Source organism: Fistularia commersonii, chromosome 19 (assembly GCF_037954325.1).
Source record: "Fistularia commersonii isolate RoL2024-O1a breed Wild chromosome 19, RoL_Fcom_v1.0, whole genome shotgun sequence".
NCBI classification, from domain to species: Eukaryota; Metazoa; Chordata; class Actinopteri; order Syngnathiformes; family Fistulariidae; genus Fistularia; species Fistularia commersonii.
The window spans coordinates 14,604,037-14,626,721 of NC_141302.1; the positions used below are offsets into that span (position 1 = coordinate 14,604,037).

Below are 22,685 nucleotides of genomic sequence, written 5' to 3' on the forward strand. Positions count from 1 at the left end.
GTAATGTAGCTTAGCTGTTAGCACAGATGGTGCAGGGATATGGGGCTGTGTACCTAACACACCACAGGATGGCATTGACACCATTGCGGCAAGTGCGTGCGCACAAGTGTGTGTGTGTGTGTGTGTGCGCCTTTCTGCTCTGTGAAGACACTGAAATGTGTCGCTGGGTGAGAACCATTGCTTGCTTTTCCTCTGGAGGCCGTGCAGTCGTTTGTATGTTTCTGTCATCTAAGGTGTCACACATGTGGGTTATTCTCTGAAATGTCTTCTTATGAGTCTTCTTATGTCTAATGTCCGCTCCACCGTCGCCGTGACAACGTGAAAAGAGGAAGCGGTGGCCTCCGGCACTGGGGAGCTTACTTTTTTCAAGACGTTCATTTCTCAATGCATCTGTACTATAAGGTCACATTGGTGCAAAGAAAGTCACTGGTGTGTGTGTGTGTGTGTGTGTGTGTGACATCACACACACAAACACACGCCATGAGGTCACTAATCGTCTGCGAGAAGCTTTTAGGCCCAAGGCCTCTGGTTTGTTTTCCATGCTCCCTGTGAGGAGGATCCTTTTTTTTTTTTTTTTTTTGTCAGCTATTATTAAGGAGCGTCAAACGCGCAACACCGATTCAGTGTTTTCTCACCTGCCTCACCTATAAGCAGAGCAAGTAAAGGCTTGAAAATAACTGTCGTGTTGCTTCAGCTAAACCGGAATGGCGGCTTCCAGGTGAAATGCGCACATTTGTGTGTGCGCGTGTGTGTGTGTGTGTGTGTCTGGCGCGAGAGAGACAGACGAGGAGTGCAGTGCAAACAGGTGCATCTAAAACCTCTTCTCTGGAAAGGGCCTGATGGTGTGTGTCGGATGACGAACACACACACGGAGCACCAGACGGATTTACTTTTTTCACAAGGACTTTTTTGAATTTTTCTTTTTTCTTTCTTTTTAATTTTCTTTTTTAATTTTTTGGACTTTTGGAGGAGGGGCGGGGTCGATCCAGACCCGGCAACCTCATGGCCGTCGTTCTGAATGCCGCCACCCCAACCCTGCGGGTTTGACCCCCCCAGCCTGAAATCGGCGCCGAGACTTTTGCCAGCGGACGCTGGGGGAGAATGACATTCCCGGCGAGCGCGCTCTGCCTGTGTCTCCTCATCCTCCGGATCCTCGGTAAGACGCTCGTGCAGAAATAGATCCAAAATGTGAATTTTTTTTAAGTCGATCTTTCGTAGAAAAATATGTGTTTTTGCCCTTTGTGGTAGTTTGACCTGTTTTTAAGTCTTTGGATCGCAGAGAAAAAAAACAGCAACAGCGCCGTCTGACATTTCAAGAAAAACAGGTTGCGCCCTTCCACCCACTGTGATTGTGAATGGACCCTCACAGTGTGTGTGTTTGTGTGTGTTCATGCTGAATTGCACAGAATCCATACATGCTCAGAGAAAGGATATTAGAATATTAGATAAGATATTAGAGAAAGGACCACAGGAGGTCTTTCCTACCTGAGGCTATCAGACTTTTTAATTCGTCTTCCCTCAGCCGCAGGGAATCTTCAATCTTTGTAGTTACTGCTAACAGCTAAGACAATTTATATTTCATTATATTTCTTATTCTTCCTCCTTTCCACTATTGTCTATTACTGTTATGTTTTTACTTGAAACTCTGGCACAACAATTTCCTTCGGGATTAATAAAGTTGTTCTCATCTCATCTCATCATCTCATAATTTCCTCTCCCCCAAAACTTTTTTAATAGTGAAAAAATTGCAAAATCAGGGCAAAAAAACTGCAAGCGTGCATGACTTTGTGTTTTCATCCTGCCATCATTGTGCGATCATGATTGTGACGCTTGTGTAACCCGAGCTCGCGTTAAGGTCTTCAAACATTTACAAAGCCTGATATCTGGCTGTTATTTGAGTTATGTGGCATTGGCTAATTCCAGCAGGCACAAAATGCAAGGCAGCACACACACACACACACACACACACACACAGAATGTTGAGGAAAAAAAAAACACACACCTGTCTGAAAATGCATGGCTGATGGGAACCGTGTGAATCAGATATTACGCACGGGCAGGTTCTCCCACACGCTGCACTGAATCAGCGGCATTGCTCAGCCGAGCTGGAGAAAAACAAAATTGCTTGCAACCGCCGCCCACACGGGTGGAGATGATCCCGCTCATTCCAGGAAATGAGAAAATCAAGTAGATGAAAAAGGGTGACAAAAAAATGTCCCGGGTCAAAGGGCCTGGGGATCCACTGGATCACCACTAGATGTTTGTGAAGGCTAAGCTAGTAGAGCCTTGAGCCCACATTCGCCAAGCGGTCTATGGTGGCCTGCAGGTTCTTACCTATTTAGATGACAACATGTCAATATCAGAATCAGAATACTTTATTGATCCAAAAGGGGGATTTACTTAATGTGATACATGATTCAGTGCACTGGCAAGAAGGTCTCCTGGTTGGATTCCCACAGGGAAGCCTTTCTGTGTGGATTCCACATCCTCCTGTGTGTGTACTTATACAAAAAGATATCCAGCCAGCAGGTTCTTGATAGTTACTCATGCTGTACAAAAACCTTCCGGTTTGATCCTGTTTCAAACGAGTGAAAGTGTCTCATAGTTGTGGCTTAGGGTTTGGCCACCGTTTTTTATTGTTTTTTCTTGGAAACAGGTAGACGCTTTGCATGTAGACATCAACAGTAATAAAAAGTCCTAGCAGCAAGAAGGTCCCTGGTTGGGTTCCCACAGGTGGCCTTTCTGTGTGGGATCCCTAGGTTCTCCCTGCGTCTGCGTGGGGTTCCTTTCAAAGTCCAAAAACATGCAGGAGGTTCACTGGAGGCCCTGAATTGTGTAGACCAGTGAATAAGAGGGTGAATTCTCATATGTCTCTATGTGGCCCCGTGATTGGTCAAGGGTGAACGTGCTTCTTGTTCAATGGCAGCCCAGATCGGTCCAAAACCCTGAGTGCAGTGTACAGTCTCAAAGCGTAATTCATGAATCTGAAAGATATGAATAGTAAATGCGGTTTATCTAAATCCATTTATCTGGTCTCTTCATGCACGGCTCATGTAAGGTAAAGCTGTATTAGCGATTGCTAGCTCAGTCAAGCTATATCGCTGATGTTTTGATGTTACGCTCGCCTACAGCCATCATTTTCCATGAATTTGGTTACCATGGCGAACGATACTACATCCCACCCTGACGATGAGTCACCCCGGTGGTTTTGAGGACACACGGGAAATGATCAGACACGCGCTACAGAAACTGCGTCGGCTATGTTTGGCCTCCCCAAGTTTCATAAACACGGCAGGTTCGCTGCAGGACATCAGCTGATGAAACCGCAGTTTGTCTAGCCGGATCGGCGGAGCGGCAGCGGCTGGATCTGCAAACAGTTGTCACGGAGACACGTCTACCTGCTTTTCATCATGGCCGCCAGACAAGCGGTGTCCTGTTCGCTGGATTGAATGTCCTGTATGCTCGACGTCTCCTGGCGGTTCAAACGTAACTAGTTGAGTGACATATCTCAGCCCGTGCTCCAGGTGTCTACTCTGCAGGGAACGCCAATAAACCAAGCATTTATGGGTGGAATAAACAGTAAATAAACTAAATTAATATATTTTTGTATTTCATCACGTCGTTGTCTTTTTTCTTCTTGCTTTTCCAGCCGAATAGATAAATATAACATAGGTAGTAGAGAAGCAGGCTGTCCAGTCCATTGAACCTCCTGCATGTTTTTATTCCACTGTTTTCCAAACCATGCCAAGCTAAACGCGTGATTGGTTTCCAGGCAATTGGGGTGCTCCACGCCCTCTTATGTTGCATAAAAACATGTAGCTTTGCAACACTGATAAAAATCTAACTGCTCGTGTTTGCCCGATGTGAAGGATAATATTGACACCTCTAGCTCGCAGTGAGTGTCAGCAAGAGAAGCTACCTTTTTATTAAACGAGACGCCTGTGGCTGTTGTTGGAGGGGGTTTCCAGGCGCCCCCCTTTGCGGCTGAAGCTTCTATACCAAAATAGCCTTGGACAGGTTGAAGATCCGCCTGCGATCCGTGGCTGTCCTTTGTAATCTGAACTTTCTGCGTTGATCATTTAGGTTGCGCAAGTCGGAATATCCCCTAAAGGACGGTTGCCAAGTTGAATCGGGTTTTGTTTATACATCAAAAAATCACAACCCAGTTGTCTGATGACCCTTTCCATCTAGATCAGCATGATTTACAGAACTCCCACATGTCCTTCAGGAATGAGGGATCATTGGCCTTTAATGGGCAGAAACGTTGGATAGATCTTAGCTCAATGTGAGCGGCCTTTTGCCTCGACCAGGAGATGGAGAGAGGGCAAGGTTGAGGGAAGACAGAGAGAAGGAAAGCAGGCGTGTGATAGTAACAGAACTACTGTAGCGCTAACAGCTACATGCTAATAGCTGATGTGATATGGGTTTAAAATTCATAGAGGAAATAACAATGTCGCACAGCCAGCGAGATGCCGTGGTAGATCAAGCCACGCCCCCTGGAAACCTGCAACATGAGAGAAGCTATGATGTTAGCATGATGATGCAGGAAGAGGAGGAGGAATGAGAGGTGCATTTGGGGATACCCCTCAGCAGAGTTGCTTAAGAAGGGGCTAGCGTAGCTATAAATGCTAGCTTTCTCAGAAAGAAAGGTTTGCAGTCTGTTCTTAAGTAAAGAGATGGTTTCCGCCTCGTCGGGTGATATAGGAAAATGTTTCCACAAAAGAGGATCTTGTTGGTGATCCCCTTTGATTGGACAAAGCTGATGTCTTCAGCGTCGGTTGAAACATTCAAAGCTGCTGCTGACTCAGACTTTGGCCCGGCCCTGCCAAGTCATGTGTCTGCATGACGAAGGATGGACTGAAAGTTTGAATCCCGATCAAACTTTCACGTAATGCTCCACCTTCCTCTTTGGGCTGCTCCCTTCGGGGGTCTCAGCCAATCATCTGCCCCCATCTCACCCTCTTCTCTCACACCAACTAACTTCCTGTCCTCTTTCGTTCCATCCATAAATCTCCTCTCTGGTCTTCATCTAACCTCAACATGCTTCTACCACCGATCCTCAATTCTCCTTCCATCCATGTCCGAACATGTGCTGCCCCTCTGATGGACTCCTTCCTGATCCTCTCCATCCTCCTTACTCTTAAACAAGAACCTCCAACATCTTTTCCACTGTGTCATTCCATTCAACATCATCAACCCTAAACATCTCCACTCCCGCCTGGGTTTGCAGCCACGTGTGGGGAGTTCACCGACCCCCCGCAGATGGTCACCATTCGCTCCCTGGCGGACGAGGAGACGGTTTTGCCCTGCTCCTACCGGAACAGTAGCAACACGGTGGTGCAAGCCATGTGGTACAAGCTGCATCCAGATGGCACCAAGGAGCAGATCATCACCGCCCACCATGTGGATGGGCAGACCGGTAAGCGAGCGCGGTGGCCTTCATGAGTGTCGCAAAGATACTCCGATCCTCTCATTTCTTCATCTTTCCTCTTCCATTAGCATTTGGCACCTGGGCTACCCGTGTGCACTTCAAGCACGACAAGCCCACCTTGAACTCCTCCCTGGTCATCAGGAGGACGAAGGTCATGGATGAGGCCGAGTACGTCTGCCAGATCATCACCTTCCCGTCTGGAAACTTCGACAGAATAATAAGACTGATTGTCTGGAGTGAGTGCGTGAACACACACACACACACACACACACACACACCATCACGGCATCATTTTGTTTTTACAATAATAGCATACTGTCGCTGCCTGAAGGTCCCTGGTTGGGGAGGCCTTTCTGTGTGGGGCCTCCATGGGTTCTCCGGGTTCCTCCTGCAGCCCAAAAACATGCAGGAGGTTCATTGGAGGCCCTGATGTGTGAATGAGAGGGTCGATGGCTGTTTGTTTATATAGCATATGAATGAGAGGGTGAATGGTTGCTGGTCTCAAAATAACATTTGAATGAAGAGTGAATTAAAAAGAAAGGCAAAGTCAACTTCATCTTCAATTTTTCTCACATATACCAGGCCAGGGGTCGGCAATCCGTGGCTCTGGGGCCACATGCCTTTTGCTTTTGAAAAAAAATTAAGAATTTAAATAAAATCTATTTCATCTTAGTTCGTTCATTTTTTAAATGTAATTTTAAATTTGAAGATGATGGGAATCTTGTGACATCTAAATTAAAACATGCTAAAATATTTTTATCACTCTTTCTGCACGCATCAGTAAATGCATGACAGCACACAGAGAGGACAGTATTTTTGGTCTGCTGCTGCCAGCGGATAATTTAAGTTTGGCTTTTTCTTTTTTTTTTCTTTTTTTTTCATAAATACAAGAAGGACTCAAATAGACTCTGAGTATTTTGCTTAAAAGTAACCTTCAAACCAACATCTTTGTTTCGGAGTTCAAAAATATTTTGGTGCATGCAGAACTGTAATTTGGTTTTCTTTGCAGTTGTTCATTGATTTAAATAATACAACACATATGTTTTTATACATAGCATAAAGGCCAAAAGAAAATTGAATTGCTATTGAATTGAATTAAATTTTTGTAAGTCGCTTTGGATAAAAGTGTCTGCTAAATGACTGTAATGTGATGTAATGAAAAACAACCTTAAATGCCATGTTAATTCATTTTAAATTTCAAAAGTTGTGTGGCTTGTGGTTTCTTTTCTGTGGAGCAGTAAAGTGCATAATAAACAAACATTAAGCTATCATATATTTATAGTAAAGAATATTATAACTGGTGGCATGAGATGAATAAAATAAACTGGTGCAAAAGACAAACGGGACGAAAAAGGCAAAAAAACGCACAAAATACGGTATGTGTCTGCACGTGTCACCATCTTGGATTCAATCTAATATTGATCTCATTCAGGGTGCATTCTTCTCGCAGAAATACAATATGCTCATGGGTTTTTCTTCCGATCTTCTGTGAATGTCCCACCCTGCAGCGATACCCATCAGCTCCTTGGATGATGTGGTTCTGGTGGAGGGACAGTCCTACAAGCCGGCGGCGACCTGCCGCTCGGTGGCCCGTCCAGCGCCGCACCTCACCTGGGACACGGACCTAAACGGTCAGTCCAGCAACCACTCGGCGGATGGCGTGGTCTCCACGCAGTTCTCCCTGCACCCGCTGAGGAGCATGAACGGGAAGAAGCTGGACTGCCTGGTTTGGCACCCGACCCTGCAGGGCCCCCGCAGGCTCAACAACAAACTGGTCGTGCACTGTGAGTATTCATGGAAACACTAAGACACATCTAAGAATGAAAGTGTAAATGGTTGTATGTCACATAAGATGTGAATGAGAGGGTGAATGGCCATTTGTATATGAAGTCCAAATGAGAGTCTACAGCGGTATGAAAAAGTTTCAGTTTAATATATCATATAGCAGACAAACATAGTGATATTTGAGAAATGAAATGAAGTTCATAGGATTTACAGAAAGTGAGCAATAATTATTTAAACAAAAGTAGGCAGGTGCATAGGCACCCCAACAGAAAAATTACATCAATATTTAGTAGATCCTCCTTTTGCAAAAATAACAGGAAAATCTTGAAAATGATCAGGGGTGCCCAAACTTTTTCATACCACTGTATATGGTGTGGGAATGAAAGAGTAAATGCTTGTATGTCTATAGAAATGTAAATGAGAGGGTGAATGGTTGTTTGTCAGCATATGACATGTGAATGAATGAGTGAATGCTCTTATGTCTATATGTCGGGTGAATGGTTGTAATTCTCCATATTTTGGGTGAACAAGATGGTGAATGGTTGTTTCGCGCTTGTTTTCCGTCTGTATATGAAATATTAATGAGAGAGTGAAAATTGTATACCTCTATATGGTGTGTGTGAATGAGAGAGTGAATGAATAGTTGTATGTCTGTATATGACATGTAGATGAGAGTGTGAATGGTTTTAATTCTCTATATTTTGGGCAAATAAGAGGGCGAATGGTTATTTATCGCTTCATGATGAGTGAATGAGAGGGTGAATGATGGTCAGATGCAAAAGGCCGGGAACATTGCAACAGATCCCACCTACCGGGGCAAGAGTCTATTTGTGCAGCTTCTATCAGGAAAGCAGAAAAGGACCATCAAAACCCACAGATTTTGGCAAAAAAATAGCTTCTATCAAGAGCTGTAAAAGCAATCTCTCCCTAAACTCACCTCCCCTTGCAAGCTACCACACCCCATCCCCCCAGGAGCACTCACACCTGAACCCCTACCTGCTCAGGCACACACTAATGCAATTCCACCCTGCTTACAGCCACTCCATCCTCCACCCCCACAGAAACAATCCCACACCCACTTGGCAATCACACACCCAACACCTCCTTGCACTAAGCTGCACTTGAAACCATGGTCATATTCATATCACCCTTCGTGCCATCCTGCCGCTATATGTGTATACTATGTCCTTCTGTCTATACACACACACACACACACACACACACACACACACACACACACACACATACTGTATATACATATATATATATTGGTTCATGGCTGGTGATGCACTGACTTAATCACAATCAGATTTACGAACATATGAACCCTATAGAGTAGCTTATTCACCATTTGGTTGGCAGCAGTTAACCGGTTATGTTTAAAACCTCATATCTGCCTTCTTCACACATACCAACTGTAGCATACAAAAAGCACATTTAATCAAGAACAGTTATTATAGTCTTGCCTGTACTTATAAATGAAGTCCATGTGAGTCTGATTTAGAAAATTGGCCCAGTTTGGATCTGTAATCCTTCATTTTGAAAGTGAGGAGAGGAAAAAAAATAAATGGATGGCTGCTCTTGACTTGCTGTCACTGTATTCTGCAGCCGAGGAGTCGCAAGAATCCCCGGAATCACGAGCGCCCCCTACCATGAGGCAGAAGAACTGCGTGCCTCACTTAGTGGCTCGTCGCAGCCGTTTTATTATCGCTCAGCACAAGAAACTAGTATCAGACATACATTTGTTGACAAAAAACACCCTTCATTGGAAGTGTAGATCATATAGCAAAATCGTTTCAACATTTTAATAACAATACACAGAGAGACAACACAGTCTTAGTGCAGAGTATGCCAGTAGTCAGCTTTCATTGTACAATCTACATTGAGGCTCAACAGCCTCACCATACGTGGCGTCTCAGTTTTTTGAACAGTAAATGTAAAAAAAAAACAGCAATTTTGAATAAAAAGCAACCTAACACTGGTGACTTTAAATGAAACATACCTTTATATTGCATATCACTGATGAATATAACCATTTAATTCTTTTTTTCATTTGATATTTTTTATCCAAGATTGGCAAGTGAGGCACGGCCTCTCCTGCCTCCCCTGACTGCGCGTCACTGCTGTACTGTAAATGTCATGTCTATACACTACGTAAATAACTTGTCTATTTATAATCCTGTACAGACTCTGATCTGAGAGCGCTCACTATAAGATAATGACAATTAAATATCATGAATCTCGAGTGGACGATTGCATACGTCTATATAAAATGTGAATGAGAGGGTTGTATGTCTTGATATGACGTAGAATGAGTGAATCGTTATTTGGCTGGGTGAATGAGAGGGTGAATGGTTTTAATTCTCCATAATTTGGGCGAACAAGAAGGTGAATGGTTGTTTATCGCTTAATAATGAGTGAATGAGCGGGTGAATGGTTGTATGTATATGATGAGTGAATGGTTGTATGCCTCTATGTGGTGTGTGAATGAGAGGATGAATTGTTGATTGTCTCTATATGATGAGTGAACAATTGATGATTGTATGTCTTGATATGATATATGAATGAAAGGGTGAATCATGTACCCTCATGACACGTAAATGAGAGAGTGAATGGTTGTATGCCTCCATATGTGGCCTCCGGGGTGAGCCCCGCCTCTCGCCCGATTACAGTCGGGATGAATATAAATAATGAATGAATGAATGTTTATGCTGCCCAGTGACCTGCCTGGAGAAGCGCAGCCTCTAGTGACGCCGTGGAGGCATCAGGCAGGGTTGTGTGGAACTTTTGTAGCTGCAGGAGACGATTTGACACCATTAACCTGGGGAACATTTTGTCACTTTCTCATAGCTCCATATGTGAATCTCTTGCTATTTTTGATATATCACACCATTTCTCGTGTTGCCAACCATTGCAGAGAAAGAGGAAGTGAAAAGTGACATAGTTGAAATACACAGAAATCAACACTTACGTTTGCCTCCTCAGTGAACTCAACAGATAAAGCAGCTTCCTGTCGGCCTGCATGTATTGGGCGTTTCCTCCCCTGCTATTTTCTTCTAATTCTTATTTCCCATTTGAATTTTCTTTCACTTTTTATTTTTGCACATTTCTTGCCTCTGCACTTTGCAAATGCAGCGTGGTGCAGGGGGTTAGAGGGATTGCGGAACTGAACATTCCTGGCTCTTCCTAGCCTGTCGAAGTGTTGTTGAGCAAGACACTGAACCCGTAACTGCCTCCCTGGCGCTGTTCCTTAGCCGCCTTCTGCTCATGGCGCATCCATGATGGAGTAAATGCAGTCGTCAAATGTCACTGATGTTTTGCTCGATGTATAAGTTTAGGTGACAATAAGGGCATTTTTTCTTCTAATGAGGTTCCATGAAATGACTAGTAATCCCAGCAATAAGTTTAACTTCAGAGCTCAAAGCATGAATAATCATTTCAAGTCCATTTTTCTCTATTAATCTGGTTAATTGTTGTTTTCCAGTCCCGCCTGATGCGGCGGTGTCCGGCTACAGCGACCTCTGGTCTGAAAATTTGGGGGATGCTGCCCTGAGGTGCGTGAGCAGAGGAAACCCCAAACCACAGTTCACATGGAGCAGGTACGCCAGGACCCGCCTCGCTTTCGGTGCCGTCTGGCTCACCTGTGACTAACCGTCTGACGCTGTCTGATCACTCCTGCACTTTCAGCTATAATTACTCCGCAGGCATTCAGTGAGCTGATGAAAAACATGTCTCATTAACTCCCCCCCTGTTATCACATTGTATACTAGAAAGAGATTGAAACGCAAAAGGCAGTCTAGTAACGTTATAGTCTTGTTATTATTGTATTTCCGGACTATAAGCCGTTACTTTTTTCACACACTTTAACACTGGAGCTGAAACAACGATGCAGCTAATATATGGACTATTCATCAGCTATTTCATCAGTATATTCAGGTGCGCTCAATAATCCAGAAATTACGGTAATCATCCTGTATGTACTGTAGAATTCATATACTGTACAGAAATGTACTTGCATACAGCAATTTACCCTGTATATCCTACCGATACTGTGTCTACAGCAGGGGTCGGCAACCTTTACCACTCAAAGAGCTATTTGGACGCGTTTCCCCACAACAAAGAAAACAGTGGAAGCCACACAACCCTTTTGAAATTTAAAATGAATTAGCACAGCATCTAACTTTTTTTTTGCCTTTATTCTGTGTATAAACTAAATATGTGTTGCATTTTTTTAAAAGGATGACCAGCTGCAGAGAAAATGAAATTACATTTCTGCTTGCAACAAAACATTTTTTAACTCCGAAAAAAGGGCATTGGGTTAAAGGATGCTTTTAAGCAAAATATTCATTGTCTTTTTGAGTCCTTCTTGCATTTATTAAAAAAAAAGGAGAACTTAAATCATCCACTGGCAGCAAACCAAAAATGCCGTCCTCTCTGTACTGTCATCCTTTTACTGGCGTGTGCGGACATAGCGCCAAAAATATTATAACATGTTTTATTTAGATGTTACAAGAGCCCCATCATCTTCAAATTTAAAATTGCATTTAAAAATGAACAAACTAAAATACATTTTAAATACGTGTTAATTATCTTCAAAAGCCACAGGGAGCCTCATCATAGGGAACAGAGACCTGCATGCGGCTCCGGAGCCGCAGGTGGTCGACTCAGTATAGAATATTTTGTTTACCGAAAATTGAACATATACAGTAATTTTGTCTTGTAACGTTCATAGTTGTGTAAATTGTTCATTCTGTACACACTGCATATTCTGTATATACTGTAGACATTTTATAAAGTATATATACAGTAGACACTATATATACTGTATATACTTTGTGTACTGTACTGTATATACATTTTCTTGCATACAGCAGTTTTTCCAAGTAGTTTATAGCCTTGCATCCTGTACACACTGTGTCTACTGAAGAAACTGCATGTACTGTACATACTGGAGACACTCTATATACCATTTATACTTTAAGCTCTGTATATACTATAGACCCGGGGTGGGCAGTTATTTTGGTTGGCAGGCCACATTTCTTATTTAATTTTTATGTGTGGGCCAACTAGGTATCATGTAAACTGAACAAAATGAAAATTTCACTTGAAACATTTAAATTTTTGGCATTTTGTTTCAACTGTAAAATACGTATCGTATAAATCGTATAAATGTACCGCCATTATTGTGTATGTAATCATCCATACAAAATTTAAACAAAAAGAAAAAATAAGGAGTTCCTAAATTCAATTTTCAATAGAAAACTTAAAATCTTCAAAGAAAATAGTTTGGCGGGCTGGACAAAAAAGCAAAATGGGCCAGATGTGGCCCGGGGGCCGTAAAATTCCCAGGCCTGCAATAGACAATATATTTCCTGTATACACTGAAAACACTATATTCAATACCTACTGTAGTTTTTCCTGTATATGCTGTATATACTGAAGACATGCTGTATACTATACATACATTAGACACTTTATTCAGATTTTTGTGTATACATCATAGATAGTGTATATGCTCTACATACTTAACACATTTTTTTTCTATACACTGTAGACAGTGTATGCACTATTCATGCTGTAGACACTTTTTCCTGTATAGACATATACTGCATATATTGTATACACTATATATATACTATTCATATTGTGGGCACAGTTTTTCCCTTTCCGTACTGTATGTACTGTTGACACTGCATATACTACATATATCGTAGACGCTATATATTGCTTTATACACTGCAGACACGGAGGTGAACCTTATTCAAACTAAGGAGCCATATCAGCTCGAATTCTAACCTGATCTGATTACATATTGAGGTGTGTGTGCTCTTGAACAAACCTTGTATATATACACCTTGTATAAAAAATTTCCCATCACATAGTCACATGCAGCAAAACATCAGCCAAACGTCATTTTAACCCATCGTGAATGAAACCCGAGCAGGGGGCGGCAGCCAGGGGTCTCGTGAAGGCTCCCGGAATTGAACCTGAGACATTTATTTTCCGTGTCGACCAGAGCCACGCCCCCTCCAGGTGACTAATCCACTAGGAACTGGAGGCTTTCCACCCTTTTCACATGACTTGACGATATCAGGTGTAGTCACCTCCCGATCCTGCTGCCTCAGTGGAAAGTCACCGTGTCGAGGGGGTTGTTTTTTAAAGACATGCATTAATAGCTGTAACGTGTTTAACCGTCTCTGCTCGAGTCATGATATGTTCAGGGTGAAGTGTGAGATTCGAAAAAAACCAACAGGTGGCAAAAAAAGTTTTTTTTTAGGAAGAGGAAACCTAATGTTCACTTCATTTACAAATACACACACACACGCACACACACGGAACTGAAAATATCTCAGTCAACTGACATTGTTATCGACTTACATGTAAATACACACACACAAATGCGCCGTGTCAAACCTGTTGGCTTTGTCAATAAAGCGGAGATGTTGCAGCGTCGTGTTCCTGCTTGCGGCGAGAGCAGGCAGATGAGACACTTTCACACGAAGGAGGGAGGCGGAGGGGGAAGGGATGATGAACGGGACAGACGAATGAGGTGTAGGTTTGAGGAAGCGTGGCTGAGAGACAACGGCAGGAAACAATAACACCTCGTCGGTAGTCGAGGTGTGATGTGATTGCAGGGGTGGCGTTTCCTCTTTCTTGCGCACTCGAGAATTCACACTTGCTGAAAAAAGCTGAGCGATCGGCCTTCGTGTTGCGATAGAAGAAAGCCTCCGGAAAGAAATAGACAACTGAATCAACAGAGAGGTAGACATGAGTTCACCTGGAAATATTCAAATCTAAAAAAGTCGATCATCTCAACACTCACGCGATGCGGTAATTAGCGCCTACGCCTCACAGCCAGCAGGTCACTAGTTGGATTTCCACGTGGGGTTCCTCAGGGTTCTCCAGGTTCCTCACACAGTTCAAACCCATGCAGGAGGTTCACTGGAGGCACTAAACTGCCCGTGTCTCTGCATGACATGAGGACTAGTGAATGATTGCATGTTGCTGTGTAGTGTGTTAATGAGGGGGTGAATGGCAGTTTGCCTGTATTTGACATATGAGTGAGTGAATGGGTGATTATACACCTCGACATGTGAATGAGTGCTGGGTTATATGTCTTTGTGTGATGAATGAATGAGAGGGTAAATGAATGTATGTTCCAGTATAAAATGTAAATGACAGGGTGAATGGTTTTCAGTATATAATGTGTGAATGGTCTTATGCTTATATGGCATGTGGATGAGAGGGTGAATGGTTTTGATTCTCCATATTTTGGGTTAACAAGAGGGTGAATGGTTGTTTAACGCTTAATGAAGAGTGAATGAAAGGGTGAATGGTTGATTGTCTATATGGGATGAGTAAATGAGTGTGTAGATCAGGGGTGTCAAACTCAAGGCCGGTGGGCCGGATTAGGACCGTGAACAGGTTTAATCCGGCTGGCAAAGCTAAAAAATACCAGGTTTGAGGAGTGAATTGAACAATAGGTACGTAACAGTAGTTCATGTGTCATGATTTTACCAATCCGGCCCAACTTAGAATAGATTTTCCTCCGTGTTGCCCATGGGCTAAAATGAGTTTGACACCCCTGGCGTAGATGGTTGTATATCTCAATGTGATCTACAAAGAAAGCATGACTGATTCTATGTCTTTATGTAAAACATGAATGAGAGAGTGAATGGTTGTCTGTTGAGTGAATGAGTGAGTCTTGATATGATGTATGAATGAAAGAGGGTATCACGACTCTCCATGATCTACGACACGATGACCAATCGCATTTGAGTGCACTTCCTCATGCAGACCATGTGAAGAGAGGGTGAATGGCTGAATATCTATATTTGGCCCTGTGATTGGTTGCCGGTTAACCCGGCGCGGATAGGCTCCACCCCCCTGTGCAACCCTGACTGCAGGGGTGAATGAACACTTTCTATACAGATAAAGACCAAACGCGGCTGTCCACGTGGTTCCCTGCGGGTCTCCCTTTTCCAAGAAACGTGTCGGGTGTTTTGTATCAAGGTCGGGTTAGCATAGCCTCCGGAATAGCAGTGAAAGCTAAGATATTAGCTGCTGTTTAAGAAAGCCATTTTACACGCTTGTTTTTATTTTATATTCTGTTGCCAAAAAAAGCGAAAACACTTACTTTCTTGTTTTTTCGGCAGAAAGAAGATTTATTTTGTTTCACCCATCACTACACAGTGGCGAATGAATGAATGAATGAGGTTTAATCCATTCATGTACCGCTATTCATGATGGAAATCAGTCAGTTAACACAATTTTTGTGGTCTTGTCGCCCCTGCAGGATGCAGGAGGGGCTGCCGGACGGTGCTGTCTCCCACCCCAATGGCACACTAACCTTTGCCCGGCCCCTCAAAAAGTCAGACGGGGGTACCTACCAGTGCATGGTGAAGAACGCGGTGGGGACGGCGAGGGCGGAGGTGAACGTGGAGGTCAGGACCGCAGGTGAGCGAGCACAGCACGCCGCCAGTGATGCCCACGGAGGAAGCGTTAAAAACCAAACATCTCACCCCAATTTGTCATCCACCTCCCACAGGGATTCTGGACAAGTTAACGGAGAACAACAACCTCATCATCATCGGCGTGGTGGCCGTGGGTCTGCTGCTCCTGATGCTCGTTGCCGTGCTCGTCGTCATCTGCCACCATAGGCGCAAGAACAGGAGGCTGGAGCAGGAGCTGACGCAGAAGAAGTAAAAATAAATCCAATGAGATTAAATCTCTTCTGAGGGCCAATTTGAGATCCGGAACGGACGGATGATTAACACATCCAAAGTGACGCTTACAGCAGCAGAGTGTGTTCAAGGGGGATTAATGGAGCATGGGGCGTAGAGTTGTAATGGTGGCATGAAAGACATGACATGTGAGAACCTAATGAGAGATTAATCCATGGTTTTCATGTCGCGATTAATTGCGATTAATCATCATAGAAATGCAGAAACAAAACAAACACAAGGTTCGGTTGGTGATGAAGGCTTTTCTTTCTCCCACAGGGAGGAGATCAGCACCCTCTCCAGACAGGCCTCCTTCAGGAGGATGAACTCGGTCAGCACCGATGCCAGAGGAGCGGTATGGAAATATTCCTCTTCCTGTCTCCCCCTCTTCCTCATCGGGAAAAAAAGAAGTTCTGATTTGTTTAGGTTTTTATGTCGTCCAAAAATTTCTAACCGCTCCTCTCTGCTCTAAATGACAGACGGAGGAGAACATCCCGCTGAGGGTGGAGGGAACGCTGAGGACCAGCCTGTCTTCACTCGGGGTCAGACATCATCTATCTATCTATCTATCTATCTATCTATCTATCTATCTATCTATCTATCTATCTATCTATCTATCTATCTATCTATCTATCTATCTATCTATCTATCTATCTGTCTGTCTGTCTGTCTGTCTGTCTGTCTGTCTGTCTGTCTGTCTGTCTGTCTGTCTGTCTGTCTGTCTGTCTATCTATCTATTTTACATATTAACATCATGTTGAACTTCCTGGATTCTTTCATTGATAAAGATTAGTACATTTTTGGGGGGGGGGCAGGTTTGCTCATATGAAATAAGCTCCTGCTGTTATAACTACCGCGCAAAATGGCTGCGATACCTTTGTGCAGCTGTAACCATGGTGACCACACCTTCCAATTAGAGCTCATTATATAAACTGCAGCAATGATATTGATATCATTGCGTGCTTTTGCGTTTCGTGACTCAGCCCCCCGGTCGGATTAAGGGTGCAGAAGAGGGCGTCTCACAGTCACTTGCCGCTAATCCGTGTCTTTGGCACTTTTCCCACCGCACTTAGCCAATCCTGTCTTTCCCTGTGCTGGCAGGAGCTAACTCACTGCCGTGACAGCCGGTCTACGCTGTCCGGGAGGGGAGGAGGGGCGTTCGACTACCTGGGCAGACCGGTCCTGCACAACAACTCACGCAGGAGCAGGGAGAGGCCTCTGGATAGGGAGGAGGAGAGCCGAATCCGTGTGGAGACATACGTAAGAAACAGTAGCGTGTCCCTGGTGAGTTAATCTTTAGGCATTTCCGTTCGGTTGCACAATTCTGTGAAACTGCGTGCGCTTACCGTATGCGTCGATGATGCAATTTAATTAAAACAAATGTCTCATTTCAGGAAAACTGCATGCTCCCTCCGCTCATGCCTTCACCCTTCCCGGTCGTACAGTCCACCGAGATCGTGAGACAGATCAACGGCGGCGCCATCGTCCCATCGGACGGGGGGTCGCGGGCCGGCAGCGTGGTCAAAAATCACCAGCACTCGCCTCTGAGCTACAACTACCCGCCGGTCACAGACGACGAAGATGAGGTGGACGAGGGTCTCGGGGGCCCTGCCAGCCAGGAGCATCCCGACGACCAAGACAGCGAGGCCAGCAGCTCGCAGGTGTCGGAGGCGCTCAGCTCGCACCATCGGCAGATGAACGGTACCTTCAGGCCCAAACCCCTGCTGAACCCCATCGTGGACAGCCCCCACGCCTCCCTCATCCACAGAGCTCAGATCATCTAGACCAGAGGAAACATCTGGGACTCACAGACAGCGGTTTGGTTTGGAGGAAAAGGGGCTCACGAACACATACAGTGGGAGACGGGGGGAATGGAGAATGATGGTTTTTTTTTTGCTTTTGCGCTCTTTATTGGGATCCAGGAGCGCCAGGCCCGCTGCACGCATGCCTCCACGGCGTCCATGCGTCTTCACCTCGCCATTTCCACTTTTGATAAACATAAAAACAAAGCACGGCCGTCAACGTGGTTTCCCACAGGTCTCCCTTTTCCAAGAAATGCATCGGGTGTTTTGCATTGAGGTCGGGTTAGCTTAGCCTCCGAAATAGCAGCGAAGGCTAAAATATTAGCTGCTGTTTGAGAAAGCGATTTTACAAGCTTATTTTTATTTACTATTTACTAAAAATGTGCGCTGAATGTTTCTAGGGTTCTGTTGCCAAAAAAAAGCCATAACACTTGCTTTCCTGCTTATTTTTTTGGCAGAATGAAGTATTATTTTGTTTCACCCGCTACTTTGCGGTCTTGCTTCGGAAGCAGTGTGTATCACCTCCACCAGACAAATGCTGCTTTGAGTTACTTGTGGCAAAGACAAAGCGCCCACGGTGAGCTGGAATTTCAAACATGAAAACACCTGCTGACTTCTCATTTGAATGTGACTGTAATTTTGGAGACAGCGCCTCGTAGTGTCGATTACAAGACACTGCACACACTGGAATTTCCTTAATAGCAAAGCTGCACAAATCCTGCAAACGAAAAGATGACAGAGGAGTGACATCATGATCTGGATCGGGCTTTGTCAGTTTGTTGACTGTGTTTGGGTTTCATCTTTTTACATTAAATACATGTACAGTTTTCTTTATTATCATTATCATTATTATTGGGATTTCTGGGGCAGAGTTAGCGCTTCCAACTCACAGCAAGAAGGTCCCTGGTTGGATTCCCTTTCTGGGTGGAGTCTCCATGTTCTCCCGTGTCTGCGTTGGGGTCCTCCAGGTTCTCCCTGTCCCTCCCACAGCTAAAAAACATGCAGGAGCTTCATTGGAGACCCTAAATTGTCAGGCGTGTGGATGAATTGTTGTGCATCTGTTTGTTACCTGGGAATGTAAACAATAACTGAAGACAGATTACTTAGCATTTCAGCGTTACTATTCAGGTTTCTGTGGTCCTTATTCTACCTGTTTATTATTATTCATCCTTTACAGAGGGGGAATGTATGCCTCACTTCTAGAGCACTGATTGCATTCGCCCATGAACACACTGATGGCAGTAGAGCTGCCATGCAAGGCACTAACCCGGCCACGGGGAAAAACTTGGGGTTTGACGCTTTGCCCGAGGACACTTCCCCAAAGGGACAACATTCTGACTGGCAAATGGCCAATCTTCCAGCAGAGCTGCAGCTACCAACGCAATTTCCTCACATTATGGCTTCCCCTTTGACTTTGGTATTCCTATGTTACCTCTCCTGCTGCTTTTCCTGCTTTCAGCTCTTAATGATACCGGAATACTTTCCAAAATAGTGATGTTGTGTCCATTTCTGAAGTGCTCTTTATGTCTCAGAGCAGATCCCAAAGTCCCCTGGCATGTATGGTATGTCTCTAATGCCGTCGCCATGGTAAGCAAGGGAATTAGAATAGAATAGAATAGAATAGAATAGAATAGAATAGAACTTTATTAATTCCAAAGGAAATTATTTTGCCGGAAGGCTCCAACATTACATATATTCACTCGAAACATGATATTGATTTTATTGCGGTCAGGTTTCCTTTTTGAAGGAAGGGGTGGGGTTATATAGTTTGATGAAAGTAAAAAATACCATTTGTGGTGCTCTTTCGTGGTCTCAGTCTACGTCTGAAAGTGCTCTGGTAGGACTTCAGTCCAGCATGCAAGGGGTGAGAGGCGTCGTCCCTGATCCTGAACAGCTTCTTCAGCATCCTCTTCTCAGACACCTCCACTCACTAGTCGAATTTACTCCAGGGCCGGAGCCAGCCTTCCTGATGAGCTTATTTAGTCTGTTACCATCAGCTGCCTTCAGCCTACTGCCCCAGCACACTACAGCGTAGAAGATGATGCCGGACACCACCATGTGAGCAAACATCTGCAGCATGGCTCTGCAGACATTGAAAGACCTGAGTTTTCCGAGAAAGGACAGGCGGCTCAGACCTTTCTTGTTTATGGCGTCTGTGTTTTTAGTCCAGTGTAGTTTATTGTCTATATCGACACCCAGGTACTTATACTCGTCCAAATTGCGCATGACAATCAAATGCCCCTTTGCTTGTGTCAATAGAAAAAGGGCATCAACTGAAGCTACTGTGGCCTTTCCTTGTAATTGTAGTCTGGAACTAGCATGTACCGATTAGATCTTGGCACCGTCTTGGTTTGACAGATAGCTGTACCCTCGTACACTAGTGACTGGTTTGTCGCGTGACCTAGTTTTTTTATTTTTACAGCTTGAGCTGATACAACACCATGAACAACGCGGTTTTGGTTGCAAAGCCACATGGCACACCTCTGTGGCCAATCCTCCATCTGATAAAGGCCCAAAAAGGAAATATTTGCTCTCCATTCCATTCCTGCTTGACATTTTCTGAAGCTGATCATGCATTCACAGACTGGATAGTTTAAATTTCAAATCATTTGTTTTTTTAAACTAGGAAAAGAAACAGGTTTCAGTTTTTTTAAGACGACCTGCCATGGGTTTACCTTTTTCTTACTCCCAGTGAAGGTTGATCGCCCCTTTCTTTTCCCACTTCCCGAGTTGGTTGACACCATTTTGTAGTTTCCAAAATAAAACAGAATTGTGACCTTCCCATTCCATATAGAAGTTTATGACAATCATATTTATTACATCATAACTAAACAGCAAGTAAGCCTATAGCAGGTATGCTGCCATGGCACAGATCTGCTGTGCCCCTGATGTGCCTCTCTTTCCTCCTACTCTTCCTATCCTGTTTGCACTGATGTCCCCTTACCAATGCATAATAGTAAACTCATATCTTCTCCCAAGTCTTCAGGTTCTCTCAAAGGTCTCGCTCCCACTCTTTTCCAAATCGGATGAGGTAGAAGGCCACCCACTCTGGGCTGGGATCTATCCTTGGTTTCTGTCTGGTAAGACAGTTTCCTCGCCGCTTTCACCATGTCCTTGTTTCTAGGGGAATGTTGGATTTCTGTAGATAGTCTTAAAAAGGAGTGGAGGTCCAGACCTCCTCTACGTGGAAAATGTCTTCAGACAACTGGGTTGGAATTTAGTGCCATTTTTCTTTTTTGTAGGGAAACATCTTCTGATGCATAGCTAGGCCACGTCGTCAGCAATGTATCTGGATGGTTCAGGTCTTTCGAACATCAGACACCGTCTCTCAGGCAACCCAGCTGAGGTTGATCAGGCCCCAACTTGTGCGCTAGCAGCACTTGACCACAGACCCACTGTCTTTATCCAGAGCCACCTAGAAGCTTTCTCTGCTGCCTCTGAGTTGTTGAAGATGGCCCTCCTCCTTCTCTCTCCTGTGATGCCGAGTGCAGTGTAAGCTCTGCACAGAGACTGTCCGGCAAAGCCTCTGTAACCCACCACCACAGGCAAGCACCGAGCCTCCCAGCCTTGTCTGTGGCGATTGCAAACCAGGCTGTCATACTTTTCCCTCTTCCCCTCAAAGACCTCCTCCATACGTTCCTCCCACAGCACAGTGAGTCTGCGTGGTTTTCCTTTGCATCCCTCCCACAGTCCAAAAACATGCAGGAGGTTCAGCGGGGATGTGTTAATGAATGGATGAATGGTTGCATGACTCTGTGGTCGCTGGCTGGTGACCGGTCCAGGGTGAACCCCTCCTCTTGACCAATAACAGCTGGGATAGACTTGAGTGCATGATAAGCATTTATGAATTAATAATGTGGTCTGAAATGCAGGTGGCTCCAAACCGAATGATTTGAGTATTGTTTTCTTTTCCTTTTTCGGCTGCTCATTTCAAGGGTTACCACAGCAAATTAGCATAACTAGCGGCCAATTTGCATGTTTGGTCTGGCACAAGTTTTAATGTTGGTTGGTTTTTCTAACACAACTGTCTGCGTATCGTTTACTCTATCTCTTTATTTTCTTGAGTTATTTATTTACCTGTCCACCCTCTTTCGCGGTTGGGACTATGTACCGTTTCTCCGGTGCACAGTGTTGTTTGCCACAGGAGGAACTTCTCCAAATGAGTAAATGAGCCGGGCGCATCCCAGAGGTGCTATGGTGGAGCACCAGCCGGGGGAGGAAAGACGGCGCGAATGTGAGGGAGAGGGACAGAGACAGAGAAGGCAAGCTCTTCCTGCCCTTGGTCATAATGGGGAACGTGAGGTTACTCGCCAACAAATCTGACCAACTGGGAAGTAGGGAATGTAGCATGCTGTGCTTCACAGGGACCTGGCTACAGGTGAAAAAAACAGACGGCCCAATAGATGTGCTTCACGCTGATAAGCGTGAACACCCCAGCCGGGGGAGGTGGAGCGGCAAGAAGAGAGGAGGAGTGCTTGCCGTCCATGTTAAAAAGAAATCTTGCAACTCTGGTCATATCACCGTGAAGGTCTCCGTGTGCATCCCTGATGTTGAGCTCATGGTGGTAGGACTTCGTCCCCAGTACCCTCCACGTGACTTTTCACACTCTGCCCTGTTGCTCATCTACGTTCCTCCTACGGGCATCAATGAAGTTTATCTTATCTTATCTTATCTTATCTTATCTTATCTTATCTTATCTTATCAATCTAGGCTCAAGGAGTACACTGGTTTAACCTACTGTAATCTATACCCTTCCAAACAAGATGGGATTATGACAAATGCATGTTGGCTTCCTCTGCAGCACAGAACTTGTTGTTAAAATCTAATCTCCTTAAAATCTACATGAAAATATCTGCACTTTTATACACACAAAACTCTTGAGTGTTGAGTCCCACATGGGTGGAAGGGCCAGCTGGCACCGGAAGCGCGTCGGCACGTGCGGGC

The 22,685-nt window shown here is 44.5% G+C and overlaps 1 protein-coding gene across 1 annotated transcript; it reads left to right on the forward strand.

Moving 5' to 3' along the window:
- The first annotated feature begins 230 nt into the window (after nucleotides 1–230).
- Nucleotides 231–18,571, forward strand: LOC147223905 (nectin-4-like). The gene is made up of 11 exons (XM_086166489.1): nucleotides 231–1,156; nucleotides 5,231–5,419; nucleotides 5,500–5,667; nucleotides 6,940–7,215; nucleotides 10,701–10,815; nucleotides 15,513–15,673; nucleotides 15,765–15,918; nucleotides 16,219–16,294; nucleotides 16,419–16,481; nucleotides 17,041–17,223; nucleotides 17,334–18,571. Exons 1-11 carry the CDS (start codon nucleotides 1,102–1,104, stop codon nucleotides 17,721–17,723), a joined length of 1,830 nt encoding a protein of 609 aa, XP_086022615.1. The 5' UTR covers nucleotides 231–1,101; the 3' UTR covers nucleotides 17,724–18,571.
- The last annotated feature ends 4,114 nt before the right edge of the window (nucleotides 18,572–22,685 follow it).